We start from the raw sequence: 23,624 nt of genomic DNA on the forward strand, positions 1-23,624 counted from the left end.
TCTCTGAAAGGCAGTAAGTAGCTTGCTAAGGAGAGATGCAGTGCTACAGAGGTGTCAAATGACTGGCTGGGCTGAATTGGAGTAGGAAACCCTGAACCTGGAAGATTTAGGTGTGGTAATCCTAATGAGGTGAACAACTACAATAGGCCGGAGGGAGGCACAACTGAAAAGGGACAGATCTGGAGAAAAATGAGGAAGGAGACGAGTCTTTTTTTTTTTTTTTAAGCCTTTATTTACTTCTGATTTGAGCAACACTTGTACACTGTCAAACACTTGGAAAACGGAGAGAATAAGAGGCCGTCTTTATCAACCCACTGCTCAAGAATAACAATTGTGAGCATTCTGAATACTGTGTTTGAGGATGAGAGAATGGGCTCCATATTTTCACCAGGGCCAGGCAAATACACCCTCCAGCAAGCAGATGGAGACAGCTTTCTGGCAAGCTGGGGGAGTTCCCTGCGGCGGACAGGGAGAGCTTCTAAAAATGTGAAGTTTCTCCCATTTATCCATCCTAAATTTCTAACCCGGTGCTATTAGTGATCTGTTAACCTTTATCTTGAGCAGCTGCTCAGTGTGGGGGATGCCTTGCTTTCCAATTCTAGAAATTAGGTCTGGTTCCACCTGAGCCTCACCCATTTTTACCCACAGGTGAGCTGGCTCTGGAATTCTCCTAAATCTTTTATTTGAGAGAGAGAGTGAGCGAGAAAGAGAGAGAGAGAGAGCACAAGCCAGGGGGAGCGCAGAGGGAAAAGGAGAAGCAGACTCCCCACTGAGCAAGGAGTCTGATGTGGGGTTCGATGCCAGGACCCTGCGATCATGACCTGAGCCGAAGGCAGACGCTTAACTGAGCCACCCAGGTGCTCTGAATTCTCCTAAAATCTTGAAACTCAAATATTCTCTGACTTCAACCTCTCCCCATTCCAGTTCCTGCCTTCTCATCTGGACTTCTGGACGCTGAATTCCCTGTTTTCCCGCTTCCTCTGGTGTCACGGTTAATCATCTGAACTGCTTTCTGGCTATCGTCTTTGATTGCCTTTTCTCCTGGCCCTTAATGTGCCTGGCAAAACTGAAAACTCAGACTGTTTCATTTCCGCTGTCATATAGCCGAGTGCTGTTGCAGGAACTGGAAGATATAAACTGGAATCACCACAGCTGTGAAGGCTCAGAGCTCAGCGAGGCTGTCAGCCCCCTGTACTGTCTTGTGGTGCCCTAGTCCTAATTACAAGCCACGTCCATATTTCCACCCTCCGGATTTCTTCCTGTCTCAGACGAATGGATTCTCTCCTTGCCATCAAGCCTAACTTCTCTGTTGGCCAGCTGCCTCAGCTCTTTGACCCAGTGTCTTTACAAAGCTGCTCCATCAACCACCACCTCTCCTATATTTTCAACCTCTGGCTCCCTACTGATGAATAAAAGTGTGTCATTAGCTCCATCCCCTGACCCTGCATTCCCTTCCAGCTATCATTCAATTGTTCTCTCACCTTTACAGCCAAACATTTGTTTAGGGACTATTTCAAACATGTTACATGAGTCTCTGAAGCTGTCAAATCAATCCAATGTGTCACTGCTGGCATTAAAAAAAAAAAAAGATATTACACAGAATGCAGATTGTTTCATGAATCTTTTAATTGTAAATAATGTGTATACTGGGTCACACGGCAAAACATCATGTGAGTTGTGGTTGAACATTTGAAAGACACTGTTCTAAATTAGTGGTCTTCAAAATTTTGTTTGCATGATTTTGTTTGCATGAATTTATCATTGTAAGTTTAATTACCTGCAGAGGATTTCAGGTGGATTGCAAACATTAGCATTGTTAAATAAAACTAAAAAGAAATTTCCACTGTAGCAATTTGACACCTGCCATCATCCATTCAAAAGATATATGAACAAGTTTTAATAGTTGGAAATTTTACATCTCATTTCCTCTCTCAACTCAGAATTGGGGGCGCCTGGGTGGCTCAGTCTGTTAAGCATCTGACTTCGGCTCAGGTCATGATCTCGGGGTCCTAGGATTGAGTCCCACATCGGGCTCAGCAGGGAGCCTGCTTCTTCCTCTAGCCTGCCCTGCCTGCCACTCCCCTTGCTTGTGCTCTCTCTCTGAGAAATAAAGTCTTTAATCTTTTTTTTTTTTTAAAGATTTTTATTTATTTATTTGAGACAGAGAATGAGAGAGAGAGAGCACGAGAGGGGGGAGGGTCAGAGGGAGAAGCAGACTCCCCGCTGAGCGGGGAGCCCGATGCAGGACTCGATCCAGGGACTCCAGGATCATGACCTGAGCCGAAGGCAGTCGCTTAACCAACTGAGCCACCCAGGCGCCCGACAAATAAAGTCTTTAAAAAAAAAAAACCCAAACAACTGGGATGCCTCCCTCAGTGGTTCAGTTGATTAGGGAGCCTGCTTCTCCCTCTGCCTGCCCCTCCCCCAAGTGAGTAAGTAAAATCTTAAAAAAAAAAACTCCGAATTGTTCTTCTTCCCTCATAAGATAAAATGTAACATATATAGAGATACATAATATACAGGTAATACTATGTGTAAATATCTATTTTTATACTAGAAATTTTATAATACTTCTCTGAAGTAAAGTTGATGGGGCACCTGGCTGGCTCAATTGGTAGAGCATGCAACTCTTGATCTTGGGGTTGTGAATTGAGCCCCATGTTAGGTGTGGAGATTACTTGAAAATAAAATTTTTAAGGGGTGCCTGGGTGGCTCAGTCGGTTAAGCCTCCAGACTCTTGATTTTAGCTCAGGTCCTGATCTCAGGGTGATGAGATCCAGCCCCTCATTGGCTCTGCCCTCAGCGGAGAGTCTGCTTCTTTCTCCCTCTCCCTCCCCTTGCTCTCTCTTTCTCTCAAATAAATAAATCTTAAAAATAAAGTAAAATATTTTAAAAATACATATATATATATAAGTCGAAATTACCATTTTAAAAACTTCCCGTGACCACAAGGCTCTAGTGTCAAAATCTTCTTTATTGCATAGAATTCAATTGATCAAATAAATGCATAAATTTTGATAATCAAACATCAAAATTAGAATTTTATTGGAGATGTAACTCTTAATGAGACTGAGAATTTATTTCTTTCAATCCCATCCATGGATGAATATCACCATTGCTAGAATGAGACAGGTTTAGCATCAATACTAATCCTATTTTTCATCTTTTATACATGCAAGAGCTGATAATCTTTGTTTACATAAATAAGCAGATTCCCATCTAGGATTTATTGAATCTGCTGAATACAATTCTTTAAACTCCTTCAAAGTTCTATGCCAAATCACATTGTGATCTACCATCAATTTTTTTAATTTAAATTTTCAATTACTTTAGGTTTACAGAAGAATCACAGATAGTTCAGAGCTCCCCCATATAGCCTTGATCCAGCTTCCCCTAATGTTGACATCTTAAAGCACAGTACATTGATCAGAAATTAGAAATTAACATTGCTGTAAGAGTATTAACTACAGACATTGTTAATTTCACCAGTTTCTCCACTAATATCCCTTCTCTGTTCCAGGATCTAATCCAGGATACCACACTGCATTTAGTTGTGATCTCCTTGTCTCCAGAGTTTCTCAGTCTTTTCTTGTCTTTCCTGATGTTGACAGTTTTGAAGTGTACTTATCAGTTATTTTCTAGAATGTCTCAATTTGGATTTGACTGTTTCCTCTTGATTAGACTGGGGTTATGAATTTTGGGGGAAGAATTCCAGAAATGAAGTCCTTCTCATTGCATCATATCAGGGGGCAAATGATATCAACCTGATTTATTACTGGGGTGTTAACCTTGACCACTTAGCTAAGGTGGAGTCTGTCAGTTTTTTCACTGTAAAAATTACTGTTTTCCTTTTTCACATTTTATTGTTTAGAAGTAAGTCCAGCCCACACACTCAAGAAGTGGGATTCAAGCTCTACCTCCTGGAGGAAGCAGTATCACAGATTTTGTGGCCATATGTTAAAACCGCCACTATATTAAATATTTGGGGGGAGATAACTTGAGTCTGTGAAAGTATTGTTTCTTCTTAAAGTTTCACCCATTGCTTTTAAACTTTATCACCAACAATTTTTAAAATAATCTATCAGCTGGTAACTCAATTATGTCCTCCTTCAATTTTGTTGAAAGCAAATACTTGGGAACCAATTGCAAAATCCAAATATCTACATATTTCCAAGTGTTCTTGTGTCTGGAATCCCATAGGTTTGTACACCCTCGGGCAGTACATCATAGATCTGATTCAGGATTGGAGAGAGGTATGCCCTTCTTTTGTAAAATGGGAGAAAAGTGTGTCCTTAGGCAACCTTGGAAAAATCAGGATGTACACATTGATTTCCTGAAAACTGTCCTGGTCTGAATACTTCATGAGGTTAGTATTCTCGAGTTTGAAGACATGGCTCTAAATGATTCTACTCCAGTGATTTCACCTACCAATACTGCCGTTTATTCCTCGAGTTCTTACCTTTTGTCGATACCTGTTCCTTTCTCCAAGGCAAATCTTTCAACCAGTAAGTTCTCTAGCAACTTGGCTTCCTAATTTGGGCTTCATTTTCTTCCTCTTACAATATTAAGCGGCTTGCAGCTTCCAGAACACACACTGCTGCTTACCTCTACCACCTGGATATTCCATCCATATCCCCTCTCCGCCTCGCCCTGTGTAGCTGGGGCTCTGGATTCACAGTCTAGGCTAGATGGCCACTTGAAAACGTGCTCCAAGTGGCAGATCTCGAGGGCTGTAGAGCGACCTGCTTCTGGGGCGGGGCAGTGAGTGCTAGCTAGCTAGCGTTTGTAGACGTTTTCCACATTTCACGGTGAGGAATGTTTGCCGCACAGCACAACCTTCAGAGTCCGTAGGCACCCAGCGCTCTCAAGGCGCCTCGTCTGCGCGGTGATTTCCAGTGTCCAGCCCTGAAATGCAGTAAGTCCTAGAGAAAAGCCAACTAGTACTCTTGCCTCCAACGCCTTCACCCGGAGCAGTCCAAACTCAGAGACCCCGCCCGCCTCGGCCTGCCCGCCCCACCTTAAAGTGGGCTGGGAGTGCCCGTTCCTCAGGCAGGCTGTGGACCCATCAAGGGCCTTTACTGTTTGAAGATTACAAAGCCAGGCGGCAACTCACGCGAGACGGAGATAGTATTCTCGCGAGAACTCTGGGAGGCGGCAGTGATGGCGGCGGCGGGAACCGGACCCGGACCCGGAGTGGATGCAGGACCCGGCCCAGCCGCGGCCGCAAATGCAACAGCGGCGGAAGAAGGGGAGACAAAACCGGTGGTAGCGGTGGCAACTGCCCCGGCTGGAGAGGGGACATCTGTTGCTCCAGCAGCGGAACCCGGTTCTGGAGAGGCAGAAAGCGGGTAAGACGTCCTGTAGCCCGAGGAGGACACAGGAAGGGAGGCCCTCCGCTCTTGGAATCCCGCGGCTCCCGGGAACCCTCCTGCCCGCCCCCTCCGAACCTAGGCCCTGCAGCCAACGACTCGCCCTGCCCCCTCCAGGACTGTAGTCCCGCCCGCCGCTTGGCCCGTCCCCTTGGCCCTCCCCTCTGAACTGTATCTGAAACTACGCCCCTTTCCGCACCTTTCGCGGTCTGTGAGAGTCAAGGTTCTTGTTCTCTCTCCTGCTTTTGCATCCTAACAGGGGGCTCGAAGCTCTCTCTCCTAGCAGACACTCCTCAGATATCCCACAGAAGAAACCACTTTGCATTGCCGGACTGGAAGAAGTAACGGTTCCTCTGAAAACAGTGGGAGAGCTGCATCCCTGCGAACCTTCCCCGGGACCAATTCCATCCCCATGTAGTTTTGTCTGTAAGGGCCGATTAGGCTTTCCTGTGCCCTATGGGCCTGCGTCTGTCTAGGCCATGTTCTTCCTAACCCGGGGCATCCAGGCTGAGAACAGGCTTAGTTGAAAAAGCTGTAGGAGTGTGAAGTTCAGCTGGACTTTGATCATTATCTTTGGGCATAGGCATTTTGAGGTTTGTTTCTCTTGAAAATTCTTACTGAGTGCTTCCATTATCTTGTAGGGATGCAAATTCAGTCGACGTAGGTGGTGGTTTGGAGACAGAATCCTCTAATGGAAAAGATACACTAGTAAGTATTTCTTTTTGGATGTATGCAAGGCAAAATAGGTTTTAAACTTTTAAGTGAGTCAGAAATACAGTTGGGTCAACTGACTTGCTTTTCTAATTGCTCTGTGGACACAGGAAGGTGCTGGGGATACTTCAGAAGTGATGGATACTCAGGCTGGATCGGTGGATGAAGAGAATGGTCGACAGTTGGGAGAGGTAGAGCTGCAGTGTGGGATATGTACGAAATGGTTCACAGCTGACACCTTTGGCATAGATACCTCGTGAGTATTTTTTGTAGTCTGTAAAAATTGCCTTGTAAAATAAATCTCAACATATTCAACAGCTGAATAATAGTTTGTGGGCAAATATAAAAGCATATTACTTCCTGTGTCTTCTAACCCCTGTTCAGTGAGTAGTAGGATTTGAATCAGAAGTTGTTTAATAAGCTGAGCGTGTTTTCTACCTATTGAGCTTGTTTTGAGCTTACAGTCTGGTTGGGACACAAAACTGCCGTTATGAAGCACTATATATATATAAACAAATATGGGACAGTATCACTTAAATGTTGTATTGGGTGTTATGGATTTGGGGGTAAGGGTTGGTGTCTATGGTAGACAAACCCTGCTGTGAAAAATTTGAGATGACCAGTGCCTCTTCAGGCTTGAGCCATTCTTTTTCCTTTTGGCTTCTAACTCACTCCTTTTACGTATCCTGTGTTCACTCCTCAGCATATTTCCAGTCTTCCTCTTCTACTAATCAAAATCATTTTATGATTGATTGAGAATAAAAGGCTTTTTGCTTTATTGTAGGGATTCAGTCAACAGCAAGTGCTCGATATTGACTCACTGTCTATGGAAATAATTATACTGCTGGCTCTCTGTGGTGGTCCTTATGGTCCATACTAGCAAGTAAATTTAGATTGTTTCAAGACTGCATTATTAATTCTGAAATTCTTCGTCATTGGGTGGGTTTGCAAAGAAATACCTTCCTTTATAATTTATTTTATGCTTTCTAGTTAAAAAGTTATAGTGGGTTTTGGACATGCTAATGTTTAATTAACATGTGACTGGTAGAATGTTTAAAAAAGAAAAAAAATACTGAAGGATCTGGAAGAAAGAATTGATCTTAGTAGAAGGATCTGTAGGGAAAATATACAAGATAAGCAAAGCTGGTCACTTAGACAAGACCTAAAATCGGGTGCCTTTGGCCAAGGAGAGTTTATTTGGATAGACAGCCTGGGAAATTTACCGGAGAGATAACTTGGGGTGATCTAAGGAAGAATCAAAGCACGGTTTGGAGTTTTGGTAGGAACCAGTTTGTACCTGAATTTGAGAACTTACACCTAAAGCCCAACTAGGTGGGACAGATTATCTTTCACAGCTGAGAGGGAGGAAGTGAGCTAGCAGGGTTGGAAAAAGGCTGCTGTAAACACCTGATTGTATTTGAATTAAGTAACAACTGCCTGCATATCTCTAGTTTGAGGCTTTGCTCTCTGTAGGTGATTTTATCACAGCGGGCTGTTGAACAGGAAGGTTTCAAGAGCAAGGTAAAGGCAAGGGAATTCAATCTTAACATTCACAAGAACGTTTCTTAATTTATTGAATGGTGGCAATAGACACAACTTGGGAAGCTTCTCTTTGAGGATACCTTAAGCCAGTTTCAGCTGAGTCCAAGATAAACCTGCTTTTATTTTGATTTCTTCTCTTAACAACTTGAATCAGTCTTGTATTTTTCTGTTACTTTATCCTTAAGACTAAGGTCACCCTGTACTCTACTTTTCCAGTCGTTGGGTGAAGTCTCCACCGCACCTCCTTCTCCAGTGCATTGGTTCCCTCAGTTATATCCTCAGCATCCACCATTTTTTTAATCTCTCCCTCCATTGGCATCTTTCTCTCTGCCACTAAACAGACAAGTCTTCTCTTGCCCCCAAACTCCCCTTTTAGAAGATTTCATCTTTGTGATACAAGCATCCTTAGTAGTTAGAATCCTTTCACTTCTGCCCCCCACCCCGTTAGTCACCAAGCTTTACCAGTTTTTTCTCTTCTTTGTACAGTCTTGTCCTTTCTGTTTATTAATTTCACCCTAGGTGAGGCCGAGGCCTTCTTTACCTTCTGCTGGAACGGCCAAAAAAGCATCTTACATACATTTGCTTTTTCTAATCTCTTCCTTCAGACCCATCCTGTCATGAAACTTAGAATTTTAACCATGTCACATCTCCTTCAAGGAGTTCCCATTATCCACAGAAAAAATCCACCTCTACCTGGCTCCTTGCACTTCTTACCTTTCAAGCCTTACTTTTTTTTTTTTTTAAAAACCATATCCCTGACATATCCCCTCTCTGGGACAAATTTGTTTACAGCAGTTTGCCCCTCTGCCCCTAGTTGGCCCTTTCTCATCTCTATACATAGTTCATGTAGAGAAAAGAAAACCCGACTCATCTTCCCAAATCCAGTTCATAACTTATGTCCTCCCAAAAATCTTTTCTAACTCTTTAAGTGTGAAGTTGCTACTTGGATCCTTAAAACTCTTATAGACTAATTATCTGTAGAATTCCTTTGGTGATGAGACAAGTAATGTTTGTGACTTACGTGTTTTCCTGAATAATGATGTACATTTTATTTATTGTAGAGAGAGCAGTGGGGAGGGACTGAGGGAGAGGGTGGAGGGGAGAGAATCTCAAGCAGACTCTGCACTCAGCATGGAGCCCAATGCAGGGCTTGATCCCCCCACCCCGAGATCAGGACCTGAGCCAAAATCAAGAGTTGGACGCCCAACCTACTGAATCACCCAGGCGCCACAATTATTTACAATTTTAATTAATCTTGTCATAGTGTCTGTTTGCCCTTTCCAACAGTGTTATTGGCATTTTCAATAAATATTTAAGTATTTAGATATAATTTATGTACAGACATTTATAAAACTATTTAAATATAATTTACATACAAATATTTAAATATAAATATATTTAAAGAGGCTGCTTTGCCTTCTTCCACAACTGGCCTGGCATACTTTTTTTAGGTGCTCAAATACTATAATAAAATAGCTTGGATAAGGTCCCAGTGAGACCCTTCCTGGTGCTGAATTACCTGCTATGGTAGATAATGTCTTATTAAATTTTTGTAACAGAAAAACCCAGGTAGGGATACCTAGGTGGCTCAGTTGGTTAAGTGTCTGTCTTTAGCTCAGCTCATGTTCCCAGGATCCTGGGATTGAGTCCTGCATTGGGCTCCTTGCTCAGCGGAGAGACTGCTTCTCCCTCTGCCTGCAGCTCTCCCTGCTTGTGCATGCATGCACACACTGTCTCTGAGAAATAAAACCTTTTTTTTTCTTTTTAAGATTTTATTATTTATTCATGAGAGGGAGAGAGCAGAGGGAGAAGCAGGCTCCCCGCTGAGCAGGGAGCCCGATGTGGGACTCGATCCGAGGACCCCGGGATCATGACCCTAGCTGAAGGCAGATGCTTAACCATCTGAGCCACCCAGGTGCCCCTAAATAAAACCTTTTTAGAAAAATCCAGGTATTTGTAAAAATACAAGCCCTGTTTTGGTTTTGACGACCTTTTTAAGTTTTAATAGTATATTACTATATTAACATTTTTTACTTTTCACTGTGGGCAAAGGATCCTTGTTGATTCCATTGATTTACTTCTCATAAAGAAATATGTGTTGAGAAGTTCACTAATCTGTTTAATCTGGCTGTTCTGCAGATCCTGTCTACCTTTCATGACCAACTATAGTTTTCACTGCAATGTGTGCCATCATAGTGGGAATACCTATTTCCTCCGGAAGCAAGCAAGTAAGAACAAACTATGGAGTGCTGCAAAATTGTCCTCTGTTAGCTGCAAAAGAAAAGGGATTTGGACATAGCAGAATCAGGAAACCTCTGACTGGTAGCTGGTAGAAGTTCGGGTTTAGCTCCGAATAATGGCTATTATCCATTTCAGATCAATGATGACTCTACTTTTTGCTGCTGTAATTGTTAGTTTGTGGACCACCTAGTTGAATATTCTTTTGGTAATAGGGATATAATACTACAGATAACTTTTTGTCTTTGTTTTTGTTTTTGCTAGACTTGAAGGAAATGTGCCTTAGTGCTTTGGCCAATCTAACATGGCAGTCCCGAACACAGGATGAACATCCGAAAACCATGTTCTCCAAAGATAAGGTAGAGAAGAAATTAATGTAATTGCAATTATGCCCAAGAATCAGGTGGAACTTTTTTTTTTTAGCATTTTTTTTTAAGATTTTATTTATTTAATTGACACAGAGAGAGAGACAGCGAGAGAGGGAACACAAGCAGGGGGAGGGTCAGAGGGAGAAGCAGGCTTCCCGCGGAGCAGGGAGCCTGATGCGGGGCTCGATCCCAGGACCCTGAGATCATGACCTGAGCTGAAGGCAGTCGCTTAACCAACTGAGCCACCCAGGCGCCCCTCAGGTGGAACTTTTAAATATACTTTTCAACAATAAGTACTTTCCCCCCAATTTTTATGAATATATGACTATAGATTCAGTGGTTATGTGTTACTTATTTCATGTGATTTACTAACTTCTTGAATGTGCATAGTATGTCACTTGGCTTAGCTGTTAGTTGGATGAATCCTTGAATAGTTTTGGTTGGCTTTATAGAAGCAAACAACTGTCTGTCCCACAATTAATCAGATCTTGAGGTGGACCTTCTCAGCAGCTCAGTTTAGCTATTTTTACAGATGGTTATTACAGATTTTGTCAGAGGGAAGGGGTTGAATTTATTTAAACGAATTATCCTTTATTATTAAACTGAACAACCACATGACCAAAGTCAGGAATCAAAATTAGATGATTAGCCCATCCATCAGTTTTTCCTACTGTGATTCATGGTAAGAAATTAAGTAAATTTTAAAACAGTGGAGTTTATATTGTGCCTAATGTACATTTATACCTACCCCCGTTCATTTAAAACTGAAACAAAAATTTCACCAGTGCTTACTCTCCAATCTTTTTCCTCTGTACTCTGTTATTTTCTATTTTAGTCAGTGCTAGTTTTGACCTACAAAATTGATTTTATAACCTACTAATTGTGATCTACAGTTTGAAAGACACTGGTATGGGTGTGTCTGGTGAGACCAATATAGTTGGGATCAGATCTGCAAGGGATATTCTACTGAACAGAAGTTAGGACTTAATCTTGCAGGCAGTCAGCAGATGGCCCCCTCACCTTTTTATTCCTGCATTAGAGGTGTGCTGTGATTAGATTTGGTTTTTTTCTTATTTTTTCCCCCAAATTATTATTTTGAATTTTTCAAACATATAGAAAAATTCAGATAGTACAGTGAACATCTGTTTATTCTTTACCTAAATTTGCCAGTTGTTAATATTTTATTGCATTTGCTTTATCACCCAGTGTCTGTTTTTTCTCCCTGAGCTATATGAGACTGAATTGAACACTATACCCAGTATTCTCTCATAACCACAATACAGTGATCATACTCAGAAAATTTAATGTTGATGTATACTAATATATGCAAATTTTATTTTTTATATAAAGTGTATAACTGTGTTTTCTCACTGTTATTCTTAATATCCTTCATAGCTTTTTCCTCCATCTAGGATCCAGGCAAGGGTACACATTACATTTAGTTGTAATGTCTCTCTCTCTCTCTCTCTCTCTCTCTCTCTCTCTCTCTCTCTTTCTTTCTTTCTTTCTTTCTTTCTTTCTTTCTTTTTCTCACAACCCTGAGATCAGGAGTCACATGCTCTCCCCACTGAGCCAGCCAGGTGTCCGTGTAATGTCTTTTTTGTCTTTAATCTAAAACAGTTTCTGAACTTATTTTACTTTTTTTTTGGTCTGCTATGGCATACATTTGTTATGTACATACCCCACCCAATGTGGGGTTCCAGCTCATGACCCCGAGATTAAGAGTTGCATACTCCTCTGACTTGAGCCAGCCAGGCGCCGCGGTCTGCTATGACATTAAAATTTTGAGGAGCCTAGACAGTTGTTTGGCATGATCCTCCTCAATCTGCATTTATCTGATTGTTTCCTCATGATTGAGCTCAGGTTAAACTTTTTTTTTTAGAGAGGGAGGGGAGAGGGGGCTGGAGGGGCAGCAGGAGAGGAAGAGAGACTCTCAAGCAGACTCCACACCAGTGCAGAGCCCGATGCCCGATCTCACAACCCTGAGATCATGACCTAAGCCAAAATCAAGAGTCAGATGCTTAACCAACTTAAACATTTTTGGCAAGAATATTATGTAGATATTGTATATTTTCCTTGTATCACATCAGGAGGCATAAAATATTAGTTTGTTTTACTATTAGTAGTCCTAAATTTGGTTGCTTGGGTAAAGAGGAGGTATCACCAGATTTCTCCATTGTAAAGGGACATATATGTCTGTCCCTTTACAATGCATTGAGATTGTCTGACTGTCTTGTTCAAACCCTTTCAAGCAGTGGTTTTAGCAACCACTGATTATCCTAGCCTGAATCAGGTTAATAGAGTAATCATTGTGAAAAAGAATACATTTGTTGCTTGCAGTTCTGTAAAAAGGGGTTTTCCTTTCCATATTTTTTTTTCTTTCTGAGTATCACTGCGGATTTGTGGATTTTTATAGTCTGTTACTGGATTTCTGATTTCTGGTGCTCAGATTTGACCAGCGTAGCCCCATTTAGGCTGACTCCTGATACTTTGTGATATGTCCCTATCAGTTTTTGAACTCTTTCTTACTTTCTGGAACAACAGAATATTCCAGACTTCCTTTCGACTTTCCCTGATTCGACCCTGGTTCCTTTTATTTAATTTATTTATTTATTTTAAAGATATTATTTTTAAGTAATCTCTACACCCAACATATGGGGCTTGAATTTACAATCCCAAGATCAAGAAGCACACACTCTACTGACTGAGCCAGCCAGGCGCCCCAGCCCTGGTTCCTTTTAGTAAAGATTTGGTTTTCATGGAACTAACTAGTGGAAGGTATTAGTGGTAGACTCTGACTCTGGTGGACTTGGGAAGGATGGTGAGAGTAGGGGAAGGTCGACGTCAGAAGATCAAACTCATATATTTTTAGTCACACCAGCAAGAACTGGCAAGGACCACAATCGAAGCAGCAAGGATAGAAAGGAGGCCGGATTGGTGAGAAATTTCTGAAATCTGAAAATTCATTTGGTGTTGGTTTAGATGTGAAAGTCATACACAAGAGAGGAATCAAAGATGACTCCATGGTTTCGGGCTTGTGGTTCTAGGTGATAGGTGATTCTGAGCATTAAGAGCAAGAATAGGAATCGGCAGAGCAGGTTTGTGAGGTCGGATACAAAGTTTAGTTTTTTTGTGGTGTTTTGTTTTTAGAGGGTGGGGGTGAAGTGCAGAGGAAGAGGGAGAGAGAGAATCTTAAGCAGGCTCCATACCCTGGATCTGGATGCGGGGCTCAGTCTCATGACCCTGAGATCATGACCTGAGCCAAAACTAAGAGTCAGACGCTTAACCAACTGAACCACCCAGGTGCCCCCCAAAGTTTAATTTTCTTACAAGAAGTTTGAGGTGCCTGTGGGGTGTCCACAAAGGGATGTCGGAAGCAGGTAGAAATAGGAACTCAGGAGAGAGAATGATTTGGTAGTATTTTCCAAATGGCACCCAGAAGAATGGGGTAGATCTTTCCCTCCAACTGGATTGTAAGCCTTATGTAGCTAAGATTTGTATATACTTATTTGAAATTCCTCACAATCTATATGTTGTTTGCATGCAATTACATGTTTGTTTAATCGTGAAAAGACTAAACATGGATTTTTCTCTCAATTCTGACAAGGTCTTTGAAAATGCTGCAGTTTTCTTTCCTTTTTTGTGAGTATAACTTTGAAAGCAACTGTAGAAATCTTAATATATTTTGTTTTAAAAATTAGGATATCATACCATTTATTGATAAATACTGGGAGTGCATGACGACCAGACAGAGACCTGGGAAAATGACTTGGCCAAATAACATTGTTAAAACAATGGTGAGTAGACCAAAATGATTAGACTCAACATTTCGAAAGTCAGTGTTCTTTGTAAGAATTAAATTTGTTTTAGTCTCACTGAAATAATGTGATGACTAAGAAAATGACAACTTAGTTTTAAATCTTGGAGAGTAAGGTATCACTAATTGTAAATTTTAACAGGTTTCACACGTCACAAATTATGTCTAAAGTGAATATCACCCTGGTTGTTTTATACACAACACTGATACCTTTGTCCACTGTACTTTTGCAAGTATAATTTTATATTGACATTGCAGACTATTTTTTCCTTTGCTTTAAAAACAAAAATAACACTGTTCTAAACATTATTGTCCTTAGAATTAAAGAGAGCACCTGGGGAGAAGCCAGCAGCAAGCTGTTAACAGTGCTTATCTCTGTGAGGTGGAGGGATAGGTGAGGATTCCGAAGGACTTTGGCTCTCATTTTTTCAAGTTTCTCTGTTTGAATTTTTGGATGGTCATGTATTAATTTTCTAATCAGAGGGAAAAGCAATACTATCATTTTGGGAGATTACACTTAGGAATTGGAGTTGCTGGTTGATCATCCATTCAGTACTACTTTGAAGTATAAAATTTGCAGTAACACTAAAATACTGCTTCCTTTTAGAGTAAAGAAAGAGATGTATTCTTAGTAAAGGAACATCCTGATCCCGGGAGTAAGGACCCAGAAGAAGATTACCCCAAATTTGGACTTTTGGATCAGGTATTTTGTACTCCCCTTTTGATTTGGAGACAGAGAATCAGGTTTTGTTAACATTTGTCTATTTGCCACTGCCATTACAGGCCTCTAACATGGTGGGCTGCAGGTAAAGTGTTTCTGCTGTGTGTGGAAAGAAAGAGTCCTCACCTTAAACCAGGAGACTAGTGTTTTAGTTCTGGATCTTCCCCTTAATGTTATAACTCTGTGCATATCCTTTTTATCTTTTTTAACTTTAATTTCGTCCCTTATAACGTAAATAGGCTGTGCCGAGTTATTTCTGATTTTCTTTCCATTTCAAAGTTTACTCTTAAAAACATTTGTTATTATGAAGAAAAATTTGTGTGAATTAGAATTTGTGTTGTGTATCTAGCATAAAAGGACGAAAAAGAAAATTTCCACTCTTTGTTTATGGCAGGGGTTACATTTGGCATGTCAGGAGGCCAGAGCTTTTAGCTTTGCCTTAAAATGTTTGATCTGCCAGCATTGAAAATTCAGGGTTTCACATAGAAGTGTTACTGTACAAGGGTCGATTGCCCAATGATGCACAGTAAGCCAAACACTGACAACAGTTTTGTAGCAGAGAAAAAGGGTTTTATTGCAGGGTTCCAAGCAAGAAGACGGGAGAAAATTTTTCAAATCCGCCTTCTCAAAGGATAGGGGTTGGGTTTATTTAACCATAAGGAGACAGGATATCATGGGGTGGTGTGAGCTTGAATGGAAAATGCTGATTGGATATAGGGACAAAAAGAGATGCGCATTTAAGGATCAATCCTCTTTATGGGACAGTGCTCAAAATGGCAGCATAAGGATGATGGAGTGGGGGGGATGGGGGGGTGGTGTTTTGTTTTTTGTTTACTCTTGGTCCCTTCTGCAAAGTTGCAGGAATTCCCTATTCCAGTCTTAGCTAGTCTTGTCCTTAGTCAGCTTCTGCAAAACAGGTTCATAAATCAATCAGGTTAGCCAGAGTTTTCTTAGGGTAGATGAGTCAAGCATTTGTTAACTTAATATACTGGTTTTAGAAATTCAGATTTCTCTTCTAAAATGAGAAGATCTGATTACAATGGGCCTGAGTTCCCACGGGGAGCTCAGAAAATGGGGTTAGGCACTCCTATTTGCCTTTGCCCCTTCCACCACCCCACCCCCAATTTGTTCTTAACCACTTTGATTCTTACACTTGTCCCACACATGTTATTTGCTGATCTCTGAAGCATCCAAGTTTGGGACCCTGTAAATTTCATACTCCCTAGGGTTGTCAGTTTTGATTCACACTCTATTAGAATTTCTTGGTTTTTTGAGCATTGCCAGAGTGCTTTGATTATATAGCCTTCCTTTGTAATTGAATATATTTTTCCCTCTAGGATCTTAGTAACATTGGTCCTGCTTATGACAACCAAAAACAAAGCAGTGCTGTGTCTACAAGTGGGAATCTAAATGGTAAGTGTTTAAATGTCGCCTTGATGAAATATTTGTTAAGCTATTGAATCCAAATATGCCTAGAATTGGGCATCCTTTGGGTTGACTCTCAACTGGATATTTACGGAGGCTTTAAAGTACAGAACTCAGTTTTTGGAAGCTAACCAAAGATTTGACAGATGGTAGTGGAGAACTTTTTGTCCCTTTACCACCACAGTTTGGTCTCAAGTGAAACATTTAGCATAAAACAAGGTACAGGTTTAAGGTCAGATTTACTATGTTTATCTTAGACTCCCTGTCTGTATGTCTGTATCCTCATCACTTAACCCTTACTGTAGATTCAGCTCTCTGTTCTTACTCCTAATTCAGCTGTTATTTAATAGAGTTCCTATGCCGGTCTTCTAATTTGTCTTGCCCTGAAACTTTAGCTTATTCCCATGACAGCAATCTGTGCTGATTACCCGCTATAGATGTGTTTCTATCGGTAACTCACCTAATGACAGGAATGGCCTTCAGTACTAATGGTGATCTAATGAAAGATCGGGTAGCTGGGAGGTAGCTAGCTATTCCTCTAACACATGGTGTCATTAACTTGTCCTATAGAGTGGTAACATCTTAAATATGTAATCATTTCTACTGTTACTAATATTCTCAGATGGGTTGGAAATAGCTAAGTGTATTATTTATCTTTTTACACCATTTTTTCCTGTTTTAATTGTTACAATTTGACAAATACATGGTGCCACTTCTGTTCTTACAGGTGGAGCCTCTTTTGGAGGTGAATTCCTCCTCTGTCTTCTTTCAGCCTCTCAGACTTAAGTATTATGTGGTTTGGAAAATGCTTTTTGCTGAGTTGTGGTAGAAGCTAAAACTAAATTAAAATTTTAAAGCATCGTGAAAATGGTGGCAATAGCACTTGCTATGAAACTGTAGTTCCAGTTGAATGTTAGTAAATTCAAAGCTTATCCGTTGTCATATTCTGCCTAACATGGCCAGCAGTCCCTTTAGTATTACTTGTTTTATTCCAGGTAGATCTAAAGCTTCTCTCTTAAAGTAATTAAAATACAAATATCAATTAAAAATAATTTTTTTAGGTAACTCAAGCTAGAGATAATGGATGTTGCAACAGTTTAACATTAAACCTTTTTATGAAAAATAGGAATGATATGTGCTATGTTCATAAAAGGTAGTTCTGCATAAATCTGGTCCTGTATGTGCAGAATATGACCTGCTCTCAATGTCTTGATCCTTTTCATTGCAGAAGAACTGCTGATAATTTCCAAGCTTGCCCCAAATTAAGATACAGTACTTTATGCAGTTGTTTCCATAAAGGTGTTTTCCTGCAGTTCAGGGACATTTTTCTGGCAGACAGAAAAACAAATTGAGAGGAAAGACGGAACTGGACAAAAATTTCAAAGTACCTATTTCAGAAATCACTAGGTAGTATTCCTTGTGGCTTAGTATGTAACTAAATTATTTTTTGTATAACATAAGTAAATTGTCGATTGATATTTGCTCATAATTCCACAAACTAGGTTAGTCTAACCTGAATTTTATGCATTGGCATGATCTTAATAATTGTAAAAGTTGCCTACTAAATTTAAAACCTTTCTACTTGTGTCATGCACAACCAGAGTGGATACCTAGTAGCACTGGAGAGAAACACCTTTTTAGTATTTCTGTTTCTGTTTTCTGTGTTTTTATGTACCTTTGTCTTGTTGGATCTTCCAGTTAAGTGCTTTAGCAGATAATGTGCCTTTATTATGTTATGGACTATATCATGCATAGTTCAAGCGAGTGAACATCTACTTATAGTGAGGATATTCTTTGTGGATGTTTGATTGATTTGGGTGGAAAAAAATTTTATCCTTGCAATTGTTTTTAGATGTGGGTATTTGGAATCTGAATGAGTGAAAATGCATTTGTGTCACATCCTCGGAAAGTGTACTAGTCATTGCAGTTCATTAGGAAAGGAAGGTTGAAAATGTAACGTAGGCATCATTAGTGCTAGGTTCCTTGGAGCTTACTGCCAGAACCCAGTGTTCTGAGCTGGGAGACGCTCAGCCGACTCTTTCAGAAGCAGGGTGAGATCCAATATGCTCTCAGGAAGTCCTCCTGTGTGTGGTGTTACACAAATGCACGTCAGGAGTGTTAGTCGCCATGGAATTTCCATATCCACGTGAAGCTTCTATCACAGCTCATTGAGAGTGATCTGCCTTCTCTTCAAAGGGGGAATTGCAGCAGGAAGCAGTGGAAAAGGAAGAGGAGCCAAGCGCAAGCAGCAGGACGGAGGGACCACAGGGACCACCAAGAAGGCCCGGAGGTGGGCAGAACACCCACTCCCACTCACCACTGCTAGACCATTCTTTGGTGCTGGCACAGTCCATCAGAGGGAAAAGAGCTGTACTCTTCACTAGCTCAGGTGTCTGAGATTACAAAGCCTGTCCATTTTTTTCAAATCTTGAGCACTTTGAGGGGTAAAATAATCTCAGGCGAGGAATCCCGTTTTATGGATTTGTGAAAACAGCCCCAGGGTGGCAACCCTGTGAGAGTAAAAATCTGTTAAGACATCTTGAGAAAGGAGAGGTGGAGAGGGAGAGTGGACCCAGTATTGAACTTGAGCGCTGGCCTCTTCCCTTTGCTTTGTTCAGTAAAACTTGTTTTTTTCTTATTTAAATTGGCAAGATAGTAAGTGCTCAAATCTCTGAGTTTCATTTCATTAGTTTATAGTAATTAATATACTAAAGGAAATTGCCCTTGTTCCCCTTCTCCCTTTTTCTCCCCTATGACATATTGGCTCCGTTGCAAAGGTAGTCCTGCAGACTAGGGAGTAATTTGACTGAAACCACTTTACCAAATTTAAAAATGAATCCGTTTCATTTCCCTGTTTTGCCTGCAGAGGGCAGGATCATCTGTTTGAGCAATGAAAAGCAGTTGTGAAGTTGCATGTGTTCCTGTTGAAATCTAATAAATCAGATGTCCTTCTTACAGATTTGAAGGCATTTGAGCTGGAAGGGGTTTTAGTTTCTTGATTTTATTTTTTCCTTTCTGCAGTGACCCTTTGTTTTCTGCTCAGCGCCTTCCCCCTCATGGCTACCCCTTGGAACACCCGTTTAACAAAGATGGCTATCGGTATATTCTAGCTGAGCCTGATCCCCATGCCCCTGACCCTGAGAAGCTTGAACTTGACTGCTGGGCAGGAAAACCTATTCCTGGAGACCTCTACAGAGCCTGCTTGTATGAACGTGTTTTGTTAGCCCTACATGATCGAGGTATGTAAGGTATTAATGTTCATGTTGGACCCAGATGTTACTTTGAATACTGTCTTCACCTTTGTCCAGTCTAGAATTAGATACACATGTCAACATCTCCCCTCTCCCCCTTTTCTAACTAGACTCAGCAGGAACGTGCACAAAGAATCCCCTTGTCTCTTCCATTAAGCTCTAGCCGTTTGTGTGTGTATGTGTGTGTGTGTGTGTGTGAGTATGTGTATGTTTTTAAGACTTTCTATTTGGAACTTATTTTATTTTTATTTTTTAAGTAACCTCTACACCCAACGTGGGGCTCAAACTTAAAACCCCAAGATCAGGAGTTGCATGCTGTACCGACTGAGCCAGCCAGATGCCCCTATTTTGAACTAATTTTAAATTTAAAGTTATAAAAATAATAGTTTTACTATATCCCTCCCCAAGCTTCTAATGCTAACATCTTACACGATTGATAGTAGGGTTATCAAAACCAGGAAGTTAACATTGGAATATGCTATTAATGAAACAAAACACTTGATGTACATTTCGCCAGTTCCCCACTAACACCTCTTCTCTAGGGTCTCACGTTGCACTTCATTATTTCTCCTTAGTCTCTTGCAGCCTTTAACAGTTCCTCAGTCCTTGCGTGTCTTTCATGACTATTTAAGTGTATTAATCAGGGATTCTGTTGAATATTCCTCAGTAAGTGTCTAACTTTTTCTCGTGATTAGACTGATGTTATGCATATTTTGGCAGAATACCAAAGATATGAGTCCTCATTACATCTCATGGCGGTCATGATGTGGATATGTCTTATTATTGGTCATGTTGACCATGATTATCTGGTTAAGGTGGTTTCTGTGGCTTTCTCTGTCTTTCCCTTTGTAGTTAATAAATAGCTCGAGGAAAGATGCTTTGAGCTTTGGAGATACCCTGTTTATAAAGTTTTGCTCTAGTATTCTTCAGTGGATCTTTTCTGCAACAGTTTTTTTTTAAAGATTCTATTTATTTGAGAGAGAGAGAACACAAAGCACGGGGGAGGGCAGACGGAGAGGGAGAAGCAGACTCCGCGTTGAGCAGGGAGCCCGACACAGGACTCAATCCCAGGACCCCGAGATCATGACCTGAGCCAAAGGTAGATGCCTAGTTGACCGAGTCACCCAGGTGCCCCTGCAATAATTATTAATGTGTTGTGTTTGCCTGACGATTTTTTATTTCTTTCTTCCTGTCTCCACTTGTTTTTTGATCGATTTTTGCTTTTATCAGTGTGAATTCAGATATTTATTTTATTCCATTGGGGTATACTTTGTCTAGTTGCTCAAATTATTCCAGCTTAGGCCATTGTGAGCTTCTTTAGGTTAGTTCCTGTGTTTTTTTGATAAGTCTCTTTTTTTTTTTTTTTTTATTTTTTTTTTTTTGTTATTTTACTTTCTGGCATCACAAAATGTTCTGGCTTATCTTGTATTTTCCCTGCCCTAGGCCAAGTATCAGCTGCTTCTCCGAAGACCCCTGGTTCCTTTGATTGGAGAATGAGATTTTGAAATAAAGACCTAAGTGTTAGGTATGCTCACTGGGTGTCTCTTTTAAACTCCTTCAGTGGCCAGAAGGAGGAGATTGTATGTATACCAACTGACACATATATATACACAAGGTTCTACTGTGTTTGCACTGATAGCTTGGATTCCAGTCAAACACTCCTGGTTTGTTCCAGCCCTCTGCCTTTCCTTATTTGTCACTTCTTTATCCAACAATGAGAAACGTGGCTCTGTCTACGGTGTATTCTCTTATTTGTTCATTTCTAGTATGCCCATAAAGTAGTTTCAGAATTGCTGACCTCTGTGAGAAACATTCACTAGCTAGCTTACAGCAGTTACGTCAAGCTCTTTGGCTTTTAGTCTTGCAGCATCCCATTAGGTTACTGTTAGATTAGTTCTCTTCCCCACCTCCTTCAGGGTGGTTGTGTATCTCATTTATAATAGGTTCATTGGTTAGTGTTTGTATGCTTTTTTTGGGTTCTCCCACCTCTTGGGGGGTGGGGGGGGAGAGAGAGAGAGAGAGAGAGAGAGAGAGAGAGAGAGTGTGTGTGTGTGTGTGTGTGTGTGTGTGTGTGTGTGTGTTTCAGGGGAGTACATGAAGGGTCTGTGAGTTCCAGAAGTTTAAAGTTGTACAAGAAGGTTAACTCAGGGCACCTGGGTGGCTCAGTTGGTCAAGCATCTGCCTTTGGCTCAGGTCATGATCCCGGGGTCCTGGGATCGAGCCCTGTGCTGGGGTTCCCTGCTCAGTGGGGAGTCTGCTTGTCTCTCTCCTCTGCCCCTGCTCGTGTTCTCTCTCTTAAATAAATAAATAAAATCTTTAAAATATGTATATATAACCATTATACAATTATTATTCCTAACTAAGATGAATAATAATTCCTTAATGATCTAATATCCGGTCCATACTCACATTTCCATGGTTTAAGATATGCCTTTTAGTTGTTTCTTTGAATTAGATCTAAATAGGTCATATATTTACTGCATTTGAAAGCCCATTATTTCTTGGTTTAATGCTAAAAACAAACACTTGTAGGGGTACCTGCCTGGCTCAGTCGGTAGAGCCTCTGACTCTTGATCTTCGGGTTGTGAGTTCGAGTCCCGTGTTGGGTATAAAGATGACTTAAAAAAATCTAATCAAATCAAAAAACTATCAGTTACATTGATGCTGGTCATTTGGAAGTGAAGTAAATGTCCATTATATGTAGATCGTTTGACTTCTGGTAGTGACAAGCATACTTTGATAGTAGGGAAGCCCAAATAAGTGACTTCAGGGTTTAAGAAGTGAGACTTGTCTTGTTTCACTATACATAATAGTTATAATGCCAGGAGAAAAAAAGAACACTGGCCCGTAGTAGTTAATTAATTTGTTAGAATTTAATGTATAAAATAGTAATGGCTGCTTGCTGTTTATTCTATTTATGCTGAGCCTTACAAAAATTAATGATAAATCTGTATTGTATCTTTTAAGGTTTTTATTTTGAAATAATTTCAGATGTATAAAAAAGTGTAAGAATAGTACTGAACTTTTTTTTTCTCTGAACCATTTGAGAGTAAGTTGCCGTGATGCCCCCTCATTTTTGAGAACTTGATGGTGTATTTCTTACAAGCAAGGATGGTCCCCTTGTGTTAGTTATTTAGTGCTGCTTACCACATTACCATAAAACTTAGCAGTCTAAAACTACAAATGTTCATTATCTCCCACAGATTTTGAGGGTTGGGAATCTGGGAGCAGCTTAGCTATGTGGCTTGGCTCAGGAGAATTTATGCGGCTGCAGTCAAGCTCTTAGCTGGGCCTCTCGACTCTGAGGACTTGATAGAGGCTGGAGGACTTATTTCCAAGATGGCTCACTCATGTCACTTTGACAGGATGCACTCAGATCCTGACCATGTGGGCCTCTCCATAGGCTACTTATTTATCCTCATCCATGGAAGCTAACTCCTCCCAGTGCAAGTGATCCAAGAGAGCAATAGAGTTTGAGTATCATCTGTGACCCAACTTTGAAGCTGGATAGTTGCTTCAACTTTGTTTTGTTAGGAATGAGTCACTACGTTCGGCCCACACTCAGGTGGAGGGAAATTAGGCTCCATGTCTTCAAAGGAAGAGTATCAAAGAGTTAGTGGATATTTTTTAAACTTTCGCATTGGTACAGAACCAGTATATAACCATCAAAGACAGGAAATTAACACTAATTGCTACCATCTGATGCTCTTCAGATCCTATTCAAGTTTCTCCAGTTGGTGTAATAATGTCATTATAGCAAAGGATCCCATTGAGAATCATTTGCTGCATTTAGCTGTCTTGTCTCTTAAGTCTTCAATCTGGAACAGTTTTTCTATCTTTCCTAGACTGATGACCTTGAAGCTTTTGAAAATGAGAGGCCACTTATTTTATAGACTATCCTGCAATTTGAGCTTGTCTGGTTGAAATCTCAGGATTCGATTCAATTCTGCATCTTTGACAGAAATATCATTAAAATGATGTGATGTTCTTCATGTTGCATCCTGTCAGGTGGTATGTGATTTTAGTTTGTCCGATTCCTGATGATGTCCACTTTGATCATTTAGCTAATGTGGTATCTGCCGGGTTTATCCCCTGAAAAGTTAGTTTTTCCGCCCTATGTAATTAATAAGTATTTTAGGAGGAGGTACACTCTTTACTGTCCTAGTCTGTCCTGGACACTTG

The 23,624-nt window shown here is 40.7% G+C and overlaps 1 protein-coding gene across 4 annotated transcripts in view; it reads left to right on the forward strand.

The window, feature by feature from the left end:
* The first annotated feature begins 3,019 nt into the window (after positions 1–3,019).
* Positions 3,020–23,624, forward strand: part of ASH2L (ASH2 like, histone lysine methyltransferase complex subunit) — a 30,753-nt gene continuing 10,148 nt past the window's right edge. Inside the window, exons 1-10 of one of the 4 annotated variants that reach the window (XM_073902466.1) lie at positions 3,020–5,348; positions 6,011–6,077; positions 6,191–6,336; positions 9,762–9,850; positions 10,125–10,219; positions 13,930–14,025; positions 14,653–14,748; positions 16,104–16,179; positions 18,388–18,481; positions 19,213–19,430. In XM_073902466.1, coding sequence (XP_073758567.1) covers positions 5,161–5,348; positions 6,011–6,077; positions 6,191–6,336; positions 9,762–9,850; positions 10,125–10,219; positions 13,930–14,025; positions 14,653–14,748; positions 16,104–16,179; positions 18,388–18,481; positions 19,213–19,430 — 1,165 coding nt within the window. In that variant the 5' untranslated portion in view covers positions 3,020–5,160. Of the gene's footprint in view, positions 5,349–5,503; positions 5,796–6,010; positions 6,078–6,190; positions 6,337–9,761; positions 9,851–10,124; positions 10,220–13,929; positions 14,026–14,652; positions 14,749–16,103; positions 16,180–18,387; positions 18,482–19,212; positions 19,431–23,624 lie in introns of those variants that run through there. The other 3 variants (XM_025886190.2, XM_025886193.2, XM_025886195.2) reach the window with 3 other exon arrangements.

Source organism: Callorhinus ursinus, unplaced genomic scaffold, assembly GCF_003265705.2.
Source record: "Callorhinus ursinus isolate GAN/ISIS: 27379988/994484 unplaced genomic scaffold, GSC_fseal_2.0 scaffold17, whole genome shotgun sequence".
Lineage (NCBI taxonomy): Eukaryota > Metazoa > Chordata > Mammalia > Carnivora > Otariidae > Callorhinus > Callorhinus ursinus.